Source organism: Equus caballus, chromosome 15 (assembly GCF_041296265.1).
Source record: "Equus caballus isolate H_3958 breed thoroughbred chromosome 15, TB-T2T, whole genome shotgun sequence".
NCBI lineage: Eukaryota > Metazoa > Chordata > Mammalia > Perissodactyla > Equidae > Equus > Equus caballus.
In genome coordinates this window covers 76,447,110-76,466,665 of record NC_091698.1, presented here as the reverse complement: position 1 = coordinate 76,466,665, position 19,556 = coordinate 76,447,110, and the positions used below count along the sequence as shown (strand labels likewise).

Below are 19,556 nucleotides of genomic sequence, written 5' to 3'. Positions count from 1 at the left end.
GGTAAACTGGACAGTCACATGTAAAAGAATGAAAGTAGACCATTCTCTTAACGCCATTCACAAAAATAAACTCAAAATGGATCAAAGACTTGAAGGTAAGACCTGAAACCATAAAAATTCTAGAAGAAAACATAGGCAGTACACTCTTTGACATTGATCTTAAAAGGATCTGTTCAGACACCATGTCTTCTCAGACAAGGAAAACAAAAGAAAGAATAAACAAGTGGGACTTCCTCAGACTAAAGAGCTTCTATGAGACAAGGGAAAACAGGATTGAAACGGAAAGACAACCCAAAAACTGGAAAAAATATTTGCAAATCATATATCTGACAAAGGGTTAATCTCCGTAATATATAAACTCACACAACTCAACAAAAAAAAGATCAAACAACACAATCAAAAAACGAGCAGAGGATATGAACAGACATTTCTCCAAAGATGAAATACAGATGGCCAATAGGGCACATGAAAAGATGCTCAACATCACTGATCATCAGAGAAATGCAAATCAAAACTACACTAAGATATCACCTTATACTTGTTAGAATGGCTATAATAACTAAGACAAAAAATAATAAATGTTAGAGAGGTTGTGGAGAAAAAGGAACTCTCATACACTGCTGATGGGAATGCAAAGTGGTTCAGCCACTATGGAAAACAGTATGGAGATTTCTCAGAAAACTAAAAATAGAAATATCATATGACCCAGCCATCCCACTACCGAGTATCTAACCAAAGAACTTGAAATCAGCAATTCAAGAGACTTATGCACTGCTATGTTCACTGCAGCATTATTCACAATAGCCAAGACGTGGAAGCAACCTAAGTGCCCATTAACTGATGAGTGGATAAAGACATGATATATATATATACAATGGAATACTACTTAATGATAAAAAATGACAAAATCGTCCCATTTACAACATGGATGCACCTTGAGGGTATTATGTTAAGCGAAATAACCCAGATAGAGAAAGACAAACACTGTATGATTCCACTCATATGTAGAAGATGAGCACATGGACAAAGAGAACACTCTAGCGGTTATGGGGGGAACGGGAGTTGGAGGGTGGGCACAAAGTGTGAAGGGGCGCACCTATAAGATGAATGACAGATAATAATGTACAACATTGTGAAATTTCAGTTGTAAACTATCATAACCTTAATAAAAAAATAAAATGTTTATTTCAAGTAAACTTTTTTAAAGTGTCCATTTGAACACTTTCAATAGCTGCCAATCGTGCTTCAAGATGTCAGATTTACTTTGTGATAAATTTAAATATCCTTATTTTATAACACTGAACATGCCAATCCAATTCCTTCAGTTACCATCATAGAGGAACCAGTTAGAAGCAAAATGCCAAAATAAAATGGAGATTTTACTTAATTTGGTCAATAAAATGTCACCTTTTGTAAATGCAAATTATTCTGATAAACCATGAGAGATGGTCTTTGAGTAGTTTTCTAGAGGTGGTTACTTTACTGATGGCAAATGTTTATGAGTTAATTAGACAAATTTAATAGTTTAAACTTTGGCTGCTAAAGAAGTAAATTAACTTTTTCTTAAAAGAAACAAGTCAGTTGTATTAATTAGTATATGTAGAACCAGATTTGTAAGGTTTTTCCACTTTAGATTCAATCATAATTTGAGTCAATCACAAATATGTTGAAGAAATGAAATAGTTTTGTGCCTTTAAAAATAGTAGCGACAGAAACTCTACTTAAAATCCTTCTAAGAACAAAGGCGAGTATAAATGAAGTAAGACATTTTCAAACCACCATACAATAAAGCAGCGAGAATGAAAACGGGTTTTACCCCACCAAACCACAGATCCTCTAAGGGGTGGAGCAACTCTAAACATTTACTAAGGAAGAGTGGGGATTGTTTCAGTTAGAACAACAATTTTCATACCAAAATTTCAACCAAATGATTCACATGAGACTAGGAGGCTAGGTCTTCAGCCAGGTGTTTATTTCGCTTTCATTTCTAGTATTTCCAGATAACTTTGCTCAGGTGTGAAATAAAAATGACTCTTGGAAAACAGACTAAGATTCACGGGATTTTGCCCATATACATGTTTGTGCTAATTTAACTAACGCTCTAGAAATGGCAAAATTAAACGTGAAAACAAAGGAAAGCAACAACTACTTACACAAATCAACACACCAGCGGCTAAGCCAGCCCTTGAGGGTCAAAGACAGAGAACAACAATGGGCACAACTGTCATTTGATTGCTAAGAATCCTCAGAATTTAAGACTCCAGGTCACATTTCTATCCAGTAACTAAACGTTACTAGCTCTAATCAGCTTTTACAAAATTACTTAACTGTGCCTCTTAAGTGTGGCACTATCTTATAAATTATTAAAATAAAAATAAGGTAATAAATGTATATAGCACGCACAGGCTACGGAAGCTTTCTATGAAACTAGATTAGAGACCAAGAACCAGGAGTCACAGGCAATTAAATACACAATATATTTCCAAAGTGCTTTTTCTATTTCTGAAAACCCTGAACTGAGGGGGAAGGCTTAGGACTAATGTTACAGACAGTGTAAGTTAGACATTCAATGCTTCCATTTTAGGTTCTTAAATATTTTTCTTCTATCAAGGCCACTTCCTGTGGCTTATATAATGCTTTTCTACATTTGTCATTTAGTAAATAGTACATATTCTGCCTCTATTATTAGAATTCTGCAAGATGAAATTTCTGATAAAACTCTTTTGGAGTTATTAGAGTAAAAGAAAAACTAACTCTTCTTATCTAGACCTCATCTTAGAATAAATGAAACTGATTAAAATTCTCATACCTATAGTGTCATCTGAATGAATCTCCTAGTGAACAACAAACATACCTATTGAGGCCCATGACTTTACATTTTTAATTCAAAAACATCTAGCATGTAAAGGAGTGTGTAATAAACTCCAAGTATACTATAATTAACTCTAACTAATAACTAATCATGTAACAGCCAAAAATTTCACTGAAGAAGTAGTCCAGGGGCTGGCTCAGTGGCATGGTGGTTAAATTCACACACTCCTCTTTAGAAGCCCAGGGTTTACGGGTTCGGATCCCAGGCGTGGACCTGCATACCACTTGTCAAGCCATGCTGTGGTGGTGTCCCACATACAAAAATGGAGGAGGATTGGCACAGATGTTAGCTCAGGGACAATCTTCCTCACCAAAAAAAGAAAAGAAAAAGTACTCCAGTCATAAAAATCTATCCATCAAGATCCTACCAGTTTATGTCTCTCTAAAATGTAACTGAATTTAAAAACCAAGAACATATGATTTTTCTGTTGCTCTTTTCCAGGTTGTTTTGTTCACCAAACAATAATCTGAAGAGGCATATCCATTGCAAATAATTACAGTATTTAAATTCAAGGCAATTTTTAAAAGTATAGTTTGAAAAATACTCAATCATTAAGATTACTTTTATGTCATACTGGATTTTCAGCTAATTTAAATATGCATTTTAAAATCAATTTCCACATATACGCATTTTATACATTTATAAAGAGATAAATCAGAACTTCCGTCTAAAAGACAGAAAGAACTGTTTTCATATACCACAAGATTGTACTGTAAAAAACTGGGAACGACCTAAATATCTAAAATGGGGGTGGTTAAGTATTCAGTTTAAAACATAATATGTCATCTTAAAATCTTAACTACGAAAATTATTTTTATGATTTTGTGTTAAGTAAATAAAACAAAACAGAATTATTCTACACTGTGACCCTAACTTTGTAAAAAGTATATGCATATAGATAAGGACTAAAAGGAAACAAGAAAAACAGAAAGCAGAAAACGTGACTAGAATTTTAGGTTCTTTTTTCCCTTTTTCATTTATCAATGATAAATTGCTTAAATATTTGAAAATATTTATGTGAGTCTCAAAGTAAATATTTACTACCCATTTATAGACTTAATTTTCTCATTGTTGCAAGGGTATATACAGGACTACCTACATACACTAAATACATGGCTTCTGCTGAGCTACGGGATGTTGTAAAATAGAATTTAGAGTTGGTTTTTAAGTTTATGCACCCTATTTCAAGTCCTCAAGATTGAAGCTGGACTCAAACCCCCTTGAATGCAAGAAAGCCTCCATCTGAGGAATACTATGTAGATCAAACATATGTAGAGTACAATTCTTCCCTTAGAGAGACCTTTCGAGTCACTGAATTTAGCTATGTATATCCAAGTGCTTTTTGTGCTCTAGAGTGTCTTAAATACTTGCCTTCATCTGCCCTATTTATTTCATGCTCAGGAAGCCTGGAGCTGCTGGGTCTGGAAGGTGAACCCACAGATGGTTGCAATGAGGGAAGTTCATCAACATCTCTCAAATTAGCAAGCATATCTTGTAGTTTTGACCTATTGGGTCCTAGCCCAAAAAAGGGAGGGAGGGAACAAAAAAGAGGAAACAGAGTTATCCAATTGCATCAAAATGGTGCCATTAAACTTAGTCACATCTGCCAACATTCACCTTTAAAACTACCCTACTATATTAAAGAGTAATGATTTTCCAAGTTTTCAAATTATTTTAAAAGTTTATTATTTCTTGAAAATTGTTTTACATATATTTTAAAAAATAAGCTAATGGAATAACATCACTATTCACATGGAAAAGAATGCTCATGTGCAATCTGGACCATTGAAAATAATATTATTTTATAATCCTTGTATATTGCTCTAAACACAGACAGTGAAGCTATTAGGTACTGAACTAGACAATATCCCTTTTTGTTTGTTTAAATTGAGTTGCATTCATTGCCTTACACCCTAAAGCTAGGGTTCCCGAGGTGAAGTCTCATGCCCTGCTGATTACTTACCTAATCTTTGATTCTTCATTCTCCCACATCCCTGTTTTGACTGTTTTATATAGGATAGAGGCTGAAACAGATCTTCGGTAGTTTTTCCTGTTATAAGTTTAATTAAGAATGGGAAAATCTTACCCATAGTCCGTTATGGTTTTTTTTCCTATACCAGTAAAAAATACAACTATTTTTAAGCAATTTTAACTAATATCTAGAAATATATTTCAAGATAGTATGATTGGAGTACACAATTTGACTGGAATTATTTCTACTAGATCATATTAAAGAGACTCAAACTTTTCCAATGAGTAAAAATACAATTAAAAGAATATTTATGGTGTTTTATAAACCACCATAAATATATGATACATGATGCTTCATATACCAATTCAAAGCTTTGCTTCAGTTTTGTTTGTTTTTTCTTAAAAGATCAGCACCTGAGGTAACATCTGTGCCAATCTTCTTTTTCTTTTTTCCTTCTTCTCTCCAAGGCCCCCAGTACATCGTTGTATATTCTAGTTCTAGTTCTGCTATGTGGGATGCCGCCTCAGCACGGCTTGATGAGCGGTGCCCATGTCCGCACACAGGATCCGAACCAGTGAAACCCTGGGCTGCCGAAGCGGAGCATGTGAACTTAACCACTTGGCCACGGGGCCGGTCCCCCTAGGTGTGTTTTTATTGTAAGTCTTTCAGTTCTGTTTTATCATGTCTTCACTTCTTCCCAGACTACTATTTTGTCAAGCTAACATGAACTGATGATGATAAACAACATGTGCTGATCCTCAGTCTACAGTCCCTCTATCTTCAATGAACAACATTAAAACTTCTGCTCTTAGTCATTTTTCTTCACCATACTAAAAAACTATGTGCTTTGTGCCTGAATACTGATCATAATTCTCAGATTCAGGAAATCTTGTAGCTTCCATTAGTAGGAATACTGTTCCAGTCAAACAGTGCGGTTCTAGATGTTAAGTGCCAAATTCAAACTATAGTGATGCCTTGATATTTGACAAAAATTGAATAATCAATACAGTAGATAGATGGATACTACATAAGTCCTGGATACCTTTCCAATCAAAAGATCTTTATTGTAGCATAATGACTTAAAGAAATTTATCAACTTTAAGACAATCTGAAAACTAAAATATTCTCCTTGTTTCTCATGTATGATACACAAACTTTCCTCAAAATTTCAGTTTAACTGGTTTTGTCATGGCTCTGAAAAGCTGTAGCAAATCACATATCATTGTTTAAGATTAAATTTTTTATCAGTATTTTTGGATAAAAGATACAAAATGTCCTTATGTTTTATTATTAATCTTTCTCATTGTGATTTAATTTATATTGAGAAGGCATTAAATGACATCATTTCTCAGTTATGTAATGGTTGCTTCTCTGACAACAACAATGGCCACTGACTTTTTATCCATTCAAGTTAAATACTTGTAAATTCTAAGATATTTTTAATAAAGATTTACATGTTTATCAGTAACTACCAAGTAGTAAAAGAATGGCCTAACAGGAATGACTGGTCTTTATAAGCCTTAGCATCACTATAAGAAAAGAAAAAGAAAAAGAAAAAGCATATCCTTCCAGTCTTTTGCAACTTTTAAATACATCTCACTAAGCTGGATTTTAATCTCACTTTACACTACTTTAATATCCCAAAGGATGAAATTCCTATTGCCGTAAAAGGGAGACTCATGTCCATATTGTCAGTGAGAGTGGAAGCAAAAGGAGGTAGTTTAGCCTTGCTCTCCTAAAAAGGTGTTGAAGACAGTTTTCAGTGATGTTTGAAAGCTTCTGTATTTCCATTTTACCTACTTAACTGGATTCATTGCTAAATTTTATTAATAACTTGCACAATGAGTTACATAGATGATTCACAGGGCTAGAAATTTCATTTTAGCTTCCATTTCTGATGTGGCACACATTTTACTGAAAATAAAAAAGCTAACTAGTAATATTATTATAAATGAAATTGGCCCAAAATTTTAAATTAGAAAATAAATGCTTTTAAAAGTTGTGTATTTGACTCTGTGCCTTGTTCAACATATAGTGGTGAGAACACATGAACTGTGTATTATGAACACACAGAATATTCAGGGGTAGAAATTAACTTTCTTTCTGTCTCCAAGATGTAGAATTATAAGCAGTAATTTTGGCAGATTGCCAGAGGGTTACACTAGACGAGATTTAAAACTGTCAACAGTGAAAAATCGTTGTTGTAATTAAGTACATATACTTTAAAAAAATCAAATCATCACTATGTTCCATACATAGTCCCACACTCTCAGGAGGCTCTGGATTTACTACTGGGATATATTATGATTCCATAGTCATACGTGCATTTTTTTGTTTTTTTAAGTTCATAATCAAATAGCTAACCATTTAATTTCAACCCCTGAGAGCAGATGAAAAGGAAAGAGGTCAGGAGCAGAAAAGAAAAAGAGTAAGTAGTTTTAGGAAAACATTGAAAAAAAAATTGGAGGGATATGAAAGGCAAGATTCATGATTTACAGATACAATGTTTTCCACTTACTCTTCACCCCCTTTTTCCCCTTTCTCTCCTTTTTGTATTGTTCCTTGAGTTTGGTAATTACTCCCTGGTCCACATTCCAAGCTTCAGGCATGAGACACTGGTCTTCCTTTTCTAAACAGAGTGAAACAAATGAAACAGCCTTTTTCAATAAAAAATTGAACTCTCTTAAATCAATTCACTACTATGTCAATGAACCACACAACCATTTTCTGTATAGTATCACTAATTTTAAAAAGTTTTTGCTTATTCATTAGATATACATCACAAAAAATATACCATCTAAGAAACGGCGATCAATTCAATTTCCTAGGTAATATTAAATTTCTCTTGAAAGAGACATAGAAAAAAAAAACCCTGGAAGATTTGAGTGACTTTTAGTAAATGAAGCCTCAAAACTCTATAATCAAGAACCCCTCATTTTCATCCCAGTTTCTGAATTCGATTAGGATTGACTCACAAAAAAAATTTCTTATTAATCTATGTAACGAGAGAAGGTTATTATTAAGAGATCGTACAAAATAGTCTTCAATGATCTTTTCACTTCAAAAACTTTATATTTTTGGCATGTGTTCATCAACAAATAATCATTTTTATTTTTCAGGCCTTATAAATAGCACTTGCAAACTTATCAATCAACCTGAATTCAAAATTTAAAACAATTTAAGTGATGTTATTTTAAAAATTCTTAAAACAGGAAACTGGGCCTCTAGTAGAAAAAGAGATTAAATCATTAATTTGTACTATTTCAGGAGAAGAAAATTTAAAAAGTAAATATGTTATATATTTTATTCTCACTATAAAATAATTTACATACTATATAATGTCACATATGAGCTCAGAACTCTCGCTTGAACTCAAGACTCATACATTCAACTGCTCACTCTACATTTCCATTGGGAAGTCTAATAACTATCTCAAACGCAACACAAAAAACCAAACTCCCAATCTCCCCCATCCAATTTGTCCCACCCACAGAGTTCCCCATCTTATTTGACGACAGTTCCATACTTCCATTTTCTCAGAACAAAAACTTTCCTTTCTTTCACACACCACATCAAATATTTCAGGAAATACTGTTTTCTCTACCCTCAAAACACATCCAGAATCTAACTACTTCTCAGCACACCCACTACTTCTCTAACCATTCTGTCTTTCGCTAGAATTACTGCAATAGTTGACCCTTCTTCCCTCCAAGTCAATTATCAACAGTAGTTGCCCAGGGTAGTCTATTCTCAACACAGCAGCCAGAATGATGCTTTAAAATTAAAGTTAGATCATGTCACCCTTCTGTTCAAATCCTTCCCATCATTCCCCATCTCACCAGTGTAACAGCCCTATATGATTTGGTCATTTCTTACTACATTCCCCTTAGAATCACTCTGCTCCAGCCACTCTAGCTTCCTTCAATTCCTCAAGCATACCAGGGCCGCTGCTATCTCAGGGCCTTTGCTTTGGCTTTCTTCTTCCTGAGCACTTCTTCCTCAGAAACCATATGGCTAACTCTCTCATCAATTCTCCAAGTCTTTTGCTCAAATGTTACCCTTTCAATGGGGCCTACCACGATCACCCTATTTTAAATTGTAACCTGTCCCCTCCACCCACCCCGAACCAAGCACTCTCTAGCCACCTTACTCAGTTCTACTTCTTCTATATTTCCATAGCATTTATCACCTTCTGACACACTATTATCACTTATCACATTTATTGCTTATTGCCTAGATCCTCTCAGCAGACGTAGGGACTACAGGGGTAGGGATCTTCACTTTGAAGACTTGGCACATAGAAGGCACTTGATCAGCATTTGTTGAATGACTGGAATAACCTGAAATGAACCAGACTAAACAAGAATCTACTTTTAACAAGGTTCAACCCACAGTTTAAAAAACTACTTATTGGGCCTCTGAATATACTATACACAATTCTTTTAAAAACTCAACATTTTTATAGACCTAACTATAATGTATCAATAGTAGAAATAGTCTATTTTTCCAGAAAGATCTAACAATCAAAAATGTTAATTTTCATCAATCAGGTCTTCATAATAAATTAAACCAAGTGGCTGTTGGATCCTAGAATGCCTTCAGGTTTTCAGAAGTAAAAATTTAGCCTTATTATCATCTTAATGGATAACAAGACGTGTGGTAAAATCTAGCTACTTACCAGAAACTAATGAGATTCTTAACCTAAGGATACTCACTCTTTTTTAAGGAGGTGGGGGAGAGATAAAGGAAGCACCTATAATGGTTCAAATGTTCATTTAACTAAACAAGATTTGCAATCTAGTCTTGTGAATTTGCTTAAATGTTTAATGCTTTGAATTTTAATTATAAAATCCTTAAAACACATAAGGCCAAACTCCTGGTAAAGAAAGCTCCAGGCGACTGAAAGATTCCTTTTACTCATAAACAGAAATACCCAGTACACTTCTAAACAGTGAGCCAGCTCAGATGTGGGAACGGTGACTCATGTTTTCAACAGAAACTTCACAGCAGGTTAGGTTGAAATGTACACACATGTATCATATAATACTCTAGGCCATGACTCACACCTTAAAGCAAAGGAAGTTACACAAAGAACAACGCAGCTGTCTTTGGAGAAAAATGGATCCTAATTACCCTTGCAATAAGATTGGTTATGGGTCTATGGCCATAGCACTCTGAACGCACCCAATCTCGTCTGATCTCGGAAGCAAAGCAGGGTCGGGCCTGGTTAGTACTTGGATGGGAGATTGGTTATGAAAAGGTCCAACTATTATATGCAGATGTGTGACTCCTCAGAGAAAGACCTCAGTGTAGCACAGTGGATCTAGCTATATTGGCACAAGTGTTCCTTAAAATATCTGAATAACCTGATATATAAGATCAGCAGAGAATAAGACAGAAGTGACTTCCTCTGGTTTCCAAAATTTGTTCTGTTGAAAAAAGTCAATCACTAAGTAGCCATTATATCCTTCAATGACTAAATAATTACCACAAATAATTCTTCAAATATTTGCCACAAAAAAGGAAAAGAAGTGGCATCAGCACCATCAGAGTCCCTGAAAGTAAAGCCCCAAGGAAAATTGAGGAAACTTACTGATTCTCTAACTTTATGTCTTTAAAGTACACAGACTGTAAGCTAAGAGAGTCCTGGAACTCTTCCGCCTCAAGAGAAAATTTTTTCTCATTCTCAATTATCTGTCCCTCTTTCTCTCTTACTCATTCACACACAGAGACACACAACCTGACAGAATTGATCACTTCTGAAGAATTTATCACAACCCTACCTTACTGATAGTGACAATTCATTTCCAAACTCCCAGAACGATCTATGCTGTAGAAGTTTTCCCCAAAATACTTGCTTTAACTCCTACTAGATGTTTAAAATATTAAATGTGTTTAGAACAATTTGTACAAAAAAATTCTATGCTTTGTACAAACAGATGAAACCCGACTAGAATGAATAAGTACAATTTTTCAACTTATACTTTCTGCACAGAAGATGCCAGAGATAAGATCTCTAAAATCCTCTATTACATTCTTATACTCAATTTCCACAAAATCTAGATTCACAAGTTCTACTGTCTAGCCAGAAAACAGAGAATATTTTGTATATGAATTCAAATTTTTTTCATGATAAATTGCGTACATTAAAAAGAAGATAAAGTAATTAGTTGTACAACCTTCTTTAATCACACACACACCGTAGATAAAAGGTGACAGTAGTAAAAAGTTCATAAGATGTTCAACATTTCCACAGTATAAGAGATTCAATTCTGGTAAGACATTAGTTTCTTTTATTTACGTAACATCTCTGGTTGGATCCAACATGCTTCCTTACCCCAGTCTGTTCCATCGCCTGCACTTCTAGACTCATTTTCTCCTTCCTCTGATGTAACCAAGAAGTCAAACTCCTTTAGAGCTTCTTTTGTATCTCGATCTTCACTGCTATCAGGCAATGCTTTTTTCCTAACAATCTAATGAAAAAACATGCTAAGTTAAAATACTAGGATATATTATGGGATTAATTTAAATAAAGGAAACAGTATCCCTTTACCATTGAATGAGAAAACCCAATTATTGTTTTCTTCAGAAAGTGTATCTTTGTTCTGTTAAATAACTGTAATACCTATCCAATTGAGTGGAAAACACAGATATTTTTAAAATATATACATTATACATTTTAAAGTAGTAATTTAAATTTTGTTCCATCATGGCCTGTTTACTTGTTTTAAATAAACAAATAGAATCATATATTGAAACCACTGAAATATAAGGCATATTTAAATCACAGATAGATGAAAAAAGTCCCTGACATACTGTATTATGAGAACCACAACCAAATCTTCCATTTCTTGGATGCAGTCTGAGCAGTGTGCAGACATTCTAATCTAACCATAGAAAGAAACTCTTCATAAAAAGTTGCCAGAGTGTTTCAGAACATAACCATAAGAAATTTTTAACTCTAACAGATCATTCCCATACAAAACGTAAAATCACAAAACTACAAACTCAGAAATGCATGCCTCAAGACTTAGAAGGTATTCTGTTACAGGAGTAGAAAAAGGTTCCCATTATTATTTCTACTGTCCCAAGCTTGCATCAGTTTTCTCTAATATATTCCAATTTTTCCTAAAATACAGATTTTTTCAATATTTTATTCAATACTTTCAGAGTGAGACGACTTGGATTTAATAGCAAATCTGATAAAGGCTGTTATGTCTCATTTTTATATATTTAGGAATATCTCTGGAATCACAAATTCAGAGGAGGATTAAAATTTAGGATTAATGCATGCAGAGATGATTTTTAAGATCTATGTGCCAATACTCTTTATGAATTATCTCCTTTTTGGTCACCAGGAGCCCAATGAAATTAGGATGACTGGTTTGCAGCTTCTCTTGATAAAATGGACTCAATATCTCAATTTCTCCAGACCTTAGCTTCTTCACTTCATGCAAAGTGGAAACAGCATAATCTGCTCAAACTTTATCACTGGACTATTGTGAGTGGTTTAAAATTGTAAAGGTTTAACAGACAGACCAATGGAATGGACTAGAGAGTCTAAAAGTAGACTCAGAGGTAACAAATACCTGACTTGTGTAGCCCTGTTCTCATGCTCATGACTGATAACACTTATCAATCACAGCACTCTTCATCTAAGGCTAGATACAGCCTCAGAAATCCTTCTCAATGCAGCACTCCAGGAAGACACTATCAAATAGAAGGAAACTAGCACAGTAGATGAAACCTAATCTGCCTTAACTGTCCTAGTATATATAAAAACTGAATAGGAGAAATCACGGATTCTTTAATTATGCTAGAATAATTGGTTTAACTATTTAGAATATTTCCCTAAAATCAAGGAATACTTTTCTGTTTACAGCATTTCGCAATCTATCATCTAGCAAATCTATTTAACAAACAAAAAAAGCAAGATCAGTTTGACAGATTGTGAAGAGAAAATCCATGCTAAAGGTGTATTCTTTTGCAAGTATTCACAAACTACATGCTAATAGCTCTAATTTTCCATGGACAGCCAGACTAAGGTAGAAAAGAGTCTCTGAGGAGTTATACCAACAGAAGACACAGACCTTCATAGTTCCACATACAAATGCACTGCCTAATCCACCTGCTTTTACCCTAGTGGCTTAATCCCTCCCTGACCCTGATGGGACAAGCAGATATAATTCAAAGGGGCCATCACCAACATTTTGTAGATAGAAATCCCTGTTATCAATGCCTGACAAAAAGGGCAGGGAAAATACTGAAGAAGCATCTAGGATCTTAAACTGAAAGCCAGAATGTATTGTCAACATTAGTTATTATTGAATATGGTATCAAGTCACAAAACTAACTTCATGGAAAAAACATGTTTCTAAGTCCCATCTCCTCTCTACAACCTTGCAAAGAATGAAGATGAATGGCAAGTTGCAGATCACTGTCTATCAAATACCACATGTAAGTAAATAAACTTACCACATGTAAGTAAATAGAAGATAAGTAAACTGTGGTTACCAAGGGAGAGTAGGATTAGTAAAGGGAAAGGAGTGGAGTTTGTTGTAATAATCACTTATTATTTTTCTTCCTTACATCTAAGGTTCCACTACACTCCTACCTTCAATGAGCTTATGAATCAACTTAAGAAATTAAGGCAAATACAAAATAGTTATGGGTTGCACAGGGTGGCAAGAAGATTAGAAATAAAGATAAAATGTCATTTCAAAAATCATTAGAAGAAGCATAACACAAACAGGGATGGGATTTTTCATACTGTGACTAAAACAATAGTTAATGATTCTTAATCCTATTACTTTTTCCTCTTAAAGTGTCTGAATGTGGACAGTAAATGTTGCTGCTGAAGTTATTCTTTACACAGTTTGAAAATGATCACTTTTTTATATGCATTATAATTTTAAGATCATTATTACACTTGAATAATACAAAGATGAGAATGCTGATAGTGATGGTAAAGAAAAATACAGTGAAGAGGTTGACCTTATATAGGGTATATAGATGTATAAGGGATCATGAGGAAAGAGAAGGAGATGGGAAGGAGGAAGATGATCCAGAATGTAATCCAAAGAACCATCAAACTCCAGTAGAGGGCAAAGAGCAAGAAAGGAGAACAAACACATGTGGCTTTTGAAGACATCACACTATATAATAGCCTAAACACAACCAACAGCTACTAAAGAGCCTTATGTTTCTGTACTTTCTTAGTTGAATCTATTAAACTATTTTGAATAAATAAATAACATTTTAAAAAATCTGTTCATTCTACTAAACATTTTAATAGAATAATTTCTGGCCACTCTCTCTCTATATATAGCATTGCAATAAATCTTCTAAGTAATGCTTATTCACTGTTAAGTACAGTTAGATTTTTAAAGTCCTTTTGGCAGATAGCTATTAGATTGCAGCTGTGAAAACTAATGTAATATACCATAAAAATTAGCAAAACTGTAACAAAGAAACCAATTATTTGTTTAGAAATATTTTTTCCTGAAAAACTAAAAGTTTTTGAGTCCAAGTGTTTGAGGAGGGTTAAGTAAGTTTACATTAGCTGTGCCTTCATTGCTTGGTCACAGAATTGCTATGATCGTCACTAAATGGAAGACAGAATATTTGTGAATTTGATTACGTAAAAAGAAACTAGTGTATGGTTAGGAATTTCTAGTAAAACCATACTTAACAGTTACAATAATCAGCTTATCGATTTTTTAATATTTAAATTGATATAATGACTAATAAAGAATCTTAAAGCATCATAATTAATTATTATTTACCACTGACCTATGAATAAAGTATTTTGATGGGAAAATAATATCTCGATGCAATCATCCCATAGAAATCACAAGATAGCACAAAATTTCCAAATGATTAGGACAGAGAAAAGGTATCACACAAGTTTAGCCATTTTCTTTCACTACAGTAAATTAAAACACACACTATTACTATTTGTTTGGATTAAAAAAATGGGGCTAACTACTTGAAGTTCAAATAACATCCATGGCAGGGCTGTTATCAGCAGAATACTACTGAACGGTGGCTGAGGGAAACAATAATCTGGAAGTAATAATTTGAGAGTCTCTGCTGGAAGCAGATGGCATAAAGAACAGAGAAGTTACTCTTAGAGAGTACTTTATAATTAAACATCATTTTCGTATATAGTGTCTCATTTATTCCTCATAAAATCCTCTGGGAATAAGATGGGTATTTATTACCATCTAAAAAACTAAGCCTGAAGGATTCAGAAGCACAGCTTGTTAGGGGCAGAACTGGGACTCAAACCCAAGGCTTTTGACTCTGGGTCCAATCTGCTTTATATTACCTACTTTCCTCCTTCCTCTTCCTAAGTAAACATGAAAGAAGAAACCTGAACTTTGTTTTCTAGCTTTTCCTAGACAAAGCAAAGTATGCCCTCATCTCTTACTTTAAAAAAGGAGGAGGAGGAGGAAGAAGGAAAAGAGAGAGAGGATAAGAGGGGAAAAAGTAGGGAAAAAGGAAAGAGAGGAGAGGGGACAAAAAGGAGAGGGAAGAAGGGAAGAGAAGGGAAAAGAAGCAATTTAGACATAACTCTTATTTCAGGAAACTACCATGGGAAAGTCAATAAACTTAAGAAGATCTAAACAAAACTACAGAAGAACCCTAACCAAGTCAGAAGAAATGGAAGAGTGCTGAAAGGTTGGAAAACCTGTCTACCAAAGCAATGTGACAAGAGAAACAAAAACTGCATCAAGTAGAGTTGATGCCAGTCGCCATCAGGCACCATAACGGGTATGTCAGTTCTATTGTCTTACAGCAACCAATGACACTGTGCTGTTACAACCCACGACATTTACCATATTCGCCAGCTCTACAGAAATGTTGAAATGTCTAATGAATTAACCAAAAGCCAAAGAGTGAGGACCTTTAAGAGAAAGCTGATATACTAAAAATATTCTTGAATCTGAAATCAATACTAACAACTCTTTTAGATTAAATTTCCCAAAAGTAATGAGAAAAAAAGTTATGGTTTTAGGTTGACGGATATAGATTATTTTTAAAGTACGAATAATGGTCCCTAAAAATGTTTATATCTGAGTCATCCAACTCACTGTTGAAGTATCAATGATGCTTTTCTCTCTTCCATCAATGTCATCATCTTCATCTTCATCACTGAAATCTGCAGCTGCACTTTCAAGAAATTTGAAATTATCCAGCACTGAGGCAGAATCTGTTAACTCGGATTTTCTGGTTTAAAACATTTACATATTGCTCAGTTAATTTTTTAAACTCAATATAAGAATTAAGCCATGATATGTTGCACTAACTTCTGTTGATATTGTAATTATGATCTCCCAAACCATATTATGATCTACATTGACTCTTATCCATTACTTGTCCATGGAAAAGCAATATAGGAAGTTAGGTTAGTCTTTTAAAAGTACTTTGCAATCATGTATATTTAGATTAACGATAATCTAACGTAAAGAACTCCCCTTCCTGATTCAGTATTATTTTGATCCTTAAGACAACCTTAATTTCTTTTTTAGTCTTTATTTTTATTTTTAAATATTTTTATTTTATTATTTTTATATCTTATTTTAGTTTCTTTTTAAAAATATTTTTCTCATTATCTGTGCCTCTATTTTTCTCTATTCTTTCCCTCTCTGCAACTCTTCCTCTGACATCTAAGTTTCCGTAACTAAGAAAATAACTAGTAAATATTCATTTTTCTCTGATGCAAAGCTAAAGAACTGAAAAAAGCAAATGAAGTTACCAAAAACAATATATTAGTCAAATTAATATTAGCACAAAACTTGATCCTATTGGTGAGTAAACCATTAACCTTTTGGAAATGACTGACTTTTCAAATGTATAAGATGTGAATGTAGTTCCCTCAAAATAAATTTAGTAAAGAATTTCCTAATGGCCAGAATAGGATGATTTCTCTCTGGTTCACTAGAAAATGTTTTAGATAAGAAGGTATTTTCCTGAAAAAAATTAACCACAACTATGGACAAAATTTCCAAAACAGATAAATCTTAAATTTCAAATCTGCTGCGAGCTAAGTTTTTGTTTTTTTCCACCCTATTCTCCATCTCTACATAGATCAGAGATTCAGAATAATACCCTTGTCAGTTTCAAAAGACAGGCCAAGGCCCAAACACAAGACAACTAGAGTGGTCTTTTCTAAATGTCTTATTACGACTTAAGTTAACCCTTTAGGTAAAAATATAACCAGGAATAATGCCTCCATTGTGTATGTCTACACACAGAAACAATCTACATCTTATATTTATAAAAACAAGTTAATGTAGTCTTAATTATTAATGAATACATTTAAGAAGGCTCCAATGATATTTGTTTATAAAGTCATATTTTTGAACCTTTACCTAAATCCCATAATTTTAGCTTATGTTCTAAATAATAGAAACTATGTTCTCACTAGAAAATGTATAGAGTTCAATTAAAACCACTCTTTTAGCCTAAATATGCATTAAAAGAAAGCAACATCCTATTTAGACTTTCATTGACTCTTTGGCTTTTTATTTAAGAATCATGCCAAATTTTTTTTCAATAAAGAATCTCCTCATTTAACTGTTCATGTTCATTTAAAGCAGAATTACATATAATTGTATGATACATTATCCAAAAGCAAAACAAAGTATTTCAAACAGCTACTGAATTTTTCACTTGATCTATCAATTAAAAATACATGCTTAAAATAGTTATTATCCACAGGAAAGATGAGTAAACCATTATTAGATAACAAAAGAGGCTAAAAAAGGTTTACTTCTAAAGAATTTGAAGTATTCATATGATTTCTCGGTCACCAGGAATGAAATTTCATTCTTACAGATTTGAACTGAATTTCCAAATACGATCTTTTATGAAGTTCTAATAGTAAGTGCCTGAGCTTCAAGATATTAAAATCTACATTAAATCCATAAATTCCAAGCAAATAAAAATATCTTAAATAAAAATATTCTTAAAATAATCATAAATGATAACTCTAACTCCTATGTGTTATCTTCTACCAAATGAAATTTTAAATTTTACTAAACTTTATTATAATTAAATTATTTCCGTAGCAATATCTAAAAGTGTAAGTATCACAAGTATCACCTAAAAACCAAAAACATTTAATAAGAACTAAAGTTATAGCTACAGCACTTTCCAGACAAAATACTTACCCAATCATTGCTGTCTCTTTAACTTCAGCCTCTGTGCCATTTATAACTGAGTCCTGATTTTTGTCATCTTCCCTGTCAGTGACATCACTTGGAAAGCCCAACAAAGCTCGCACTCGTTTAGACTTCACATCTAGAATAGTATCTGTGTAACCCACCTCCTGCAGATACCTGTGTGTGAAGAGGATCTTTACAATTCAGTCACACTGAAATCAGTATTCTATAACTTAATATGTAAATCAAAGTATTTCTTTAAATTCACTGCCTGCATAAGACTTCACACCACAGTACTATGCTACTAAGACTTGCTAATAAATACTCTTCCAGCTGCAGATGGAGCTGTCTCTTGCAGTACCAGCCTCTACGGTCACGGAGAAAAATCAAAGAACTATACAATACACCATTCACTAAATTTATCATAAGAAGAAGCTGTTCGTTAATATACCTAATAGCACATTCTTTCTTCTAGGCAGAGTTGGAGTAAACTCACTCTTAGATTCTACTGAATTACTACTTTATAATAGTAATTATTATAACTAATAGTCTTTTTACATATCTGATGTAAAGTGTCATTGATCAACTGTTTGAGACTTAGAATGTTTCTAGCATATATATAGTTTCCTCCATGACGTACAAGAAGATGTATGTTCCAAAGGGTCATGTTTACAGAAGAAAAGCTTGTATCTTGAGACAACTCTAAAAATAGACCACAATTCAACTGTGGGATGTGGGGGGGATGGGTGCACAGGGTGCGGGGGTTGTAGAGAGTCAGCAGCACAGAAAACAGAGGAGAGCCTTCGTATTGAGAGTTGGACCTGGTTCTAAAGCCCATTTCTGCCATTTTCTTCCTAACTTTAATTCTCTCAAACTTCAGTTTTCTTTCCCCTAAAAGAGACACACCTAGTACAGTGCCTGGCATATGGAAGGTACTCAATATCTATTAACAACAAAGATGACCAAAAAAGACCAAAAGTAGTGGCAGGAACATGAAAAAAGCCAAATGTCATTAATAATATCATTAATAAACATGATAGACAAATGTTAGGCATTAACTTAAAAGTAAGCATCAGGACTATGAGATGAAAGAAAAAACAAAGATGGACAAGATGACGAGTCTAAGGTCAGTTTATTTCAAGATCTCGTATTAATAGCTATTATAGCTCAGCAATATCTCACAAAGATAGAGACCAAAATGGAAAAACTGCATCCTATCAAATCAAGATACTCATTTTCTTTTTTTGAGGAAAATTAGCCCTGAGCTAACTACTGCCAGTCCTCCTCTTTTTGCTGAGGAAGCCTGGCCCTGAGCTAACATCTGTGCCCATCTTCCTCTACTTTATATGAGGGGCGCCGACCACAGCATGGCAGGCCAAGTGGTGCCATGTCCACACCCGGGATCTGAAAGGGCGAACCCCAGGCCGCCGAGAAGCGGAACATGTGCACTTCACTGCTGCGCCACCAGGCCGGCCCCAAGATACTCATTTTCAATTCTATCCAATATTTTAAGTTTTGATTAGAATTTGGATAATAAATTTAT

At 33.9% G+C, this 19,556-nt stretch overlaps 1 protein-coding gene across 2 annotated transcripts in view; it reads right to left on the bottom strand.

Moving 5' to 3' along the window:
• STRN (striatin) overlaps window positions 1–19,556 on the bottom strand; it is a 98,358-nt gene that overhangs the window by 20,636 nt on the left and 58,166 nt on the right. For both annotated transcript variants that reach the window (XM_023619241.2, XM_070236448.1), the window contains 5 exons: window positions 18,023–18,190; window positions 15,941–16,076; window positions 11,182–11,317; window positions 7,363–7,473; window positions 4,244–4,387 (listed from right to left, as the gene is read on the bottom strand). In XM_023619241.2, coding sequence (XP_023475009.1) covers window positions 4,244–4,387; window positions 7,363–7,473; window positions 11,182–11,317; window positions 15,941–16,076; window positions 18,023–18,190 — 695 coding nt within the window. The remainder of the gene's footprint in view (window positions 1–4,243; window positions 4,388–7,362; window positions 7,474–11,181; window positions 11,318–15,940; window positions 16,077–18,022; window positions 18,191–19,556) is intronic.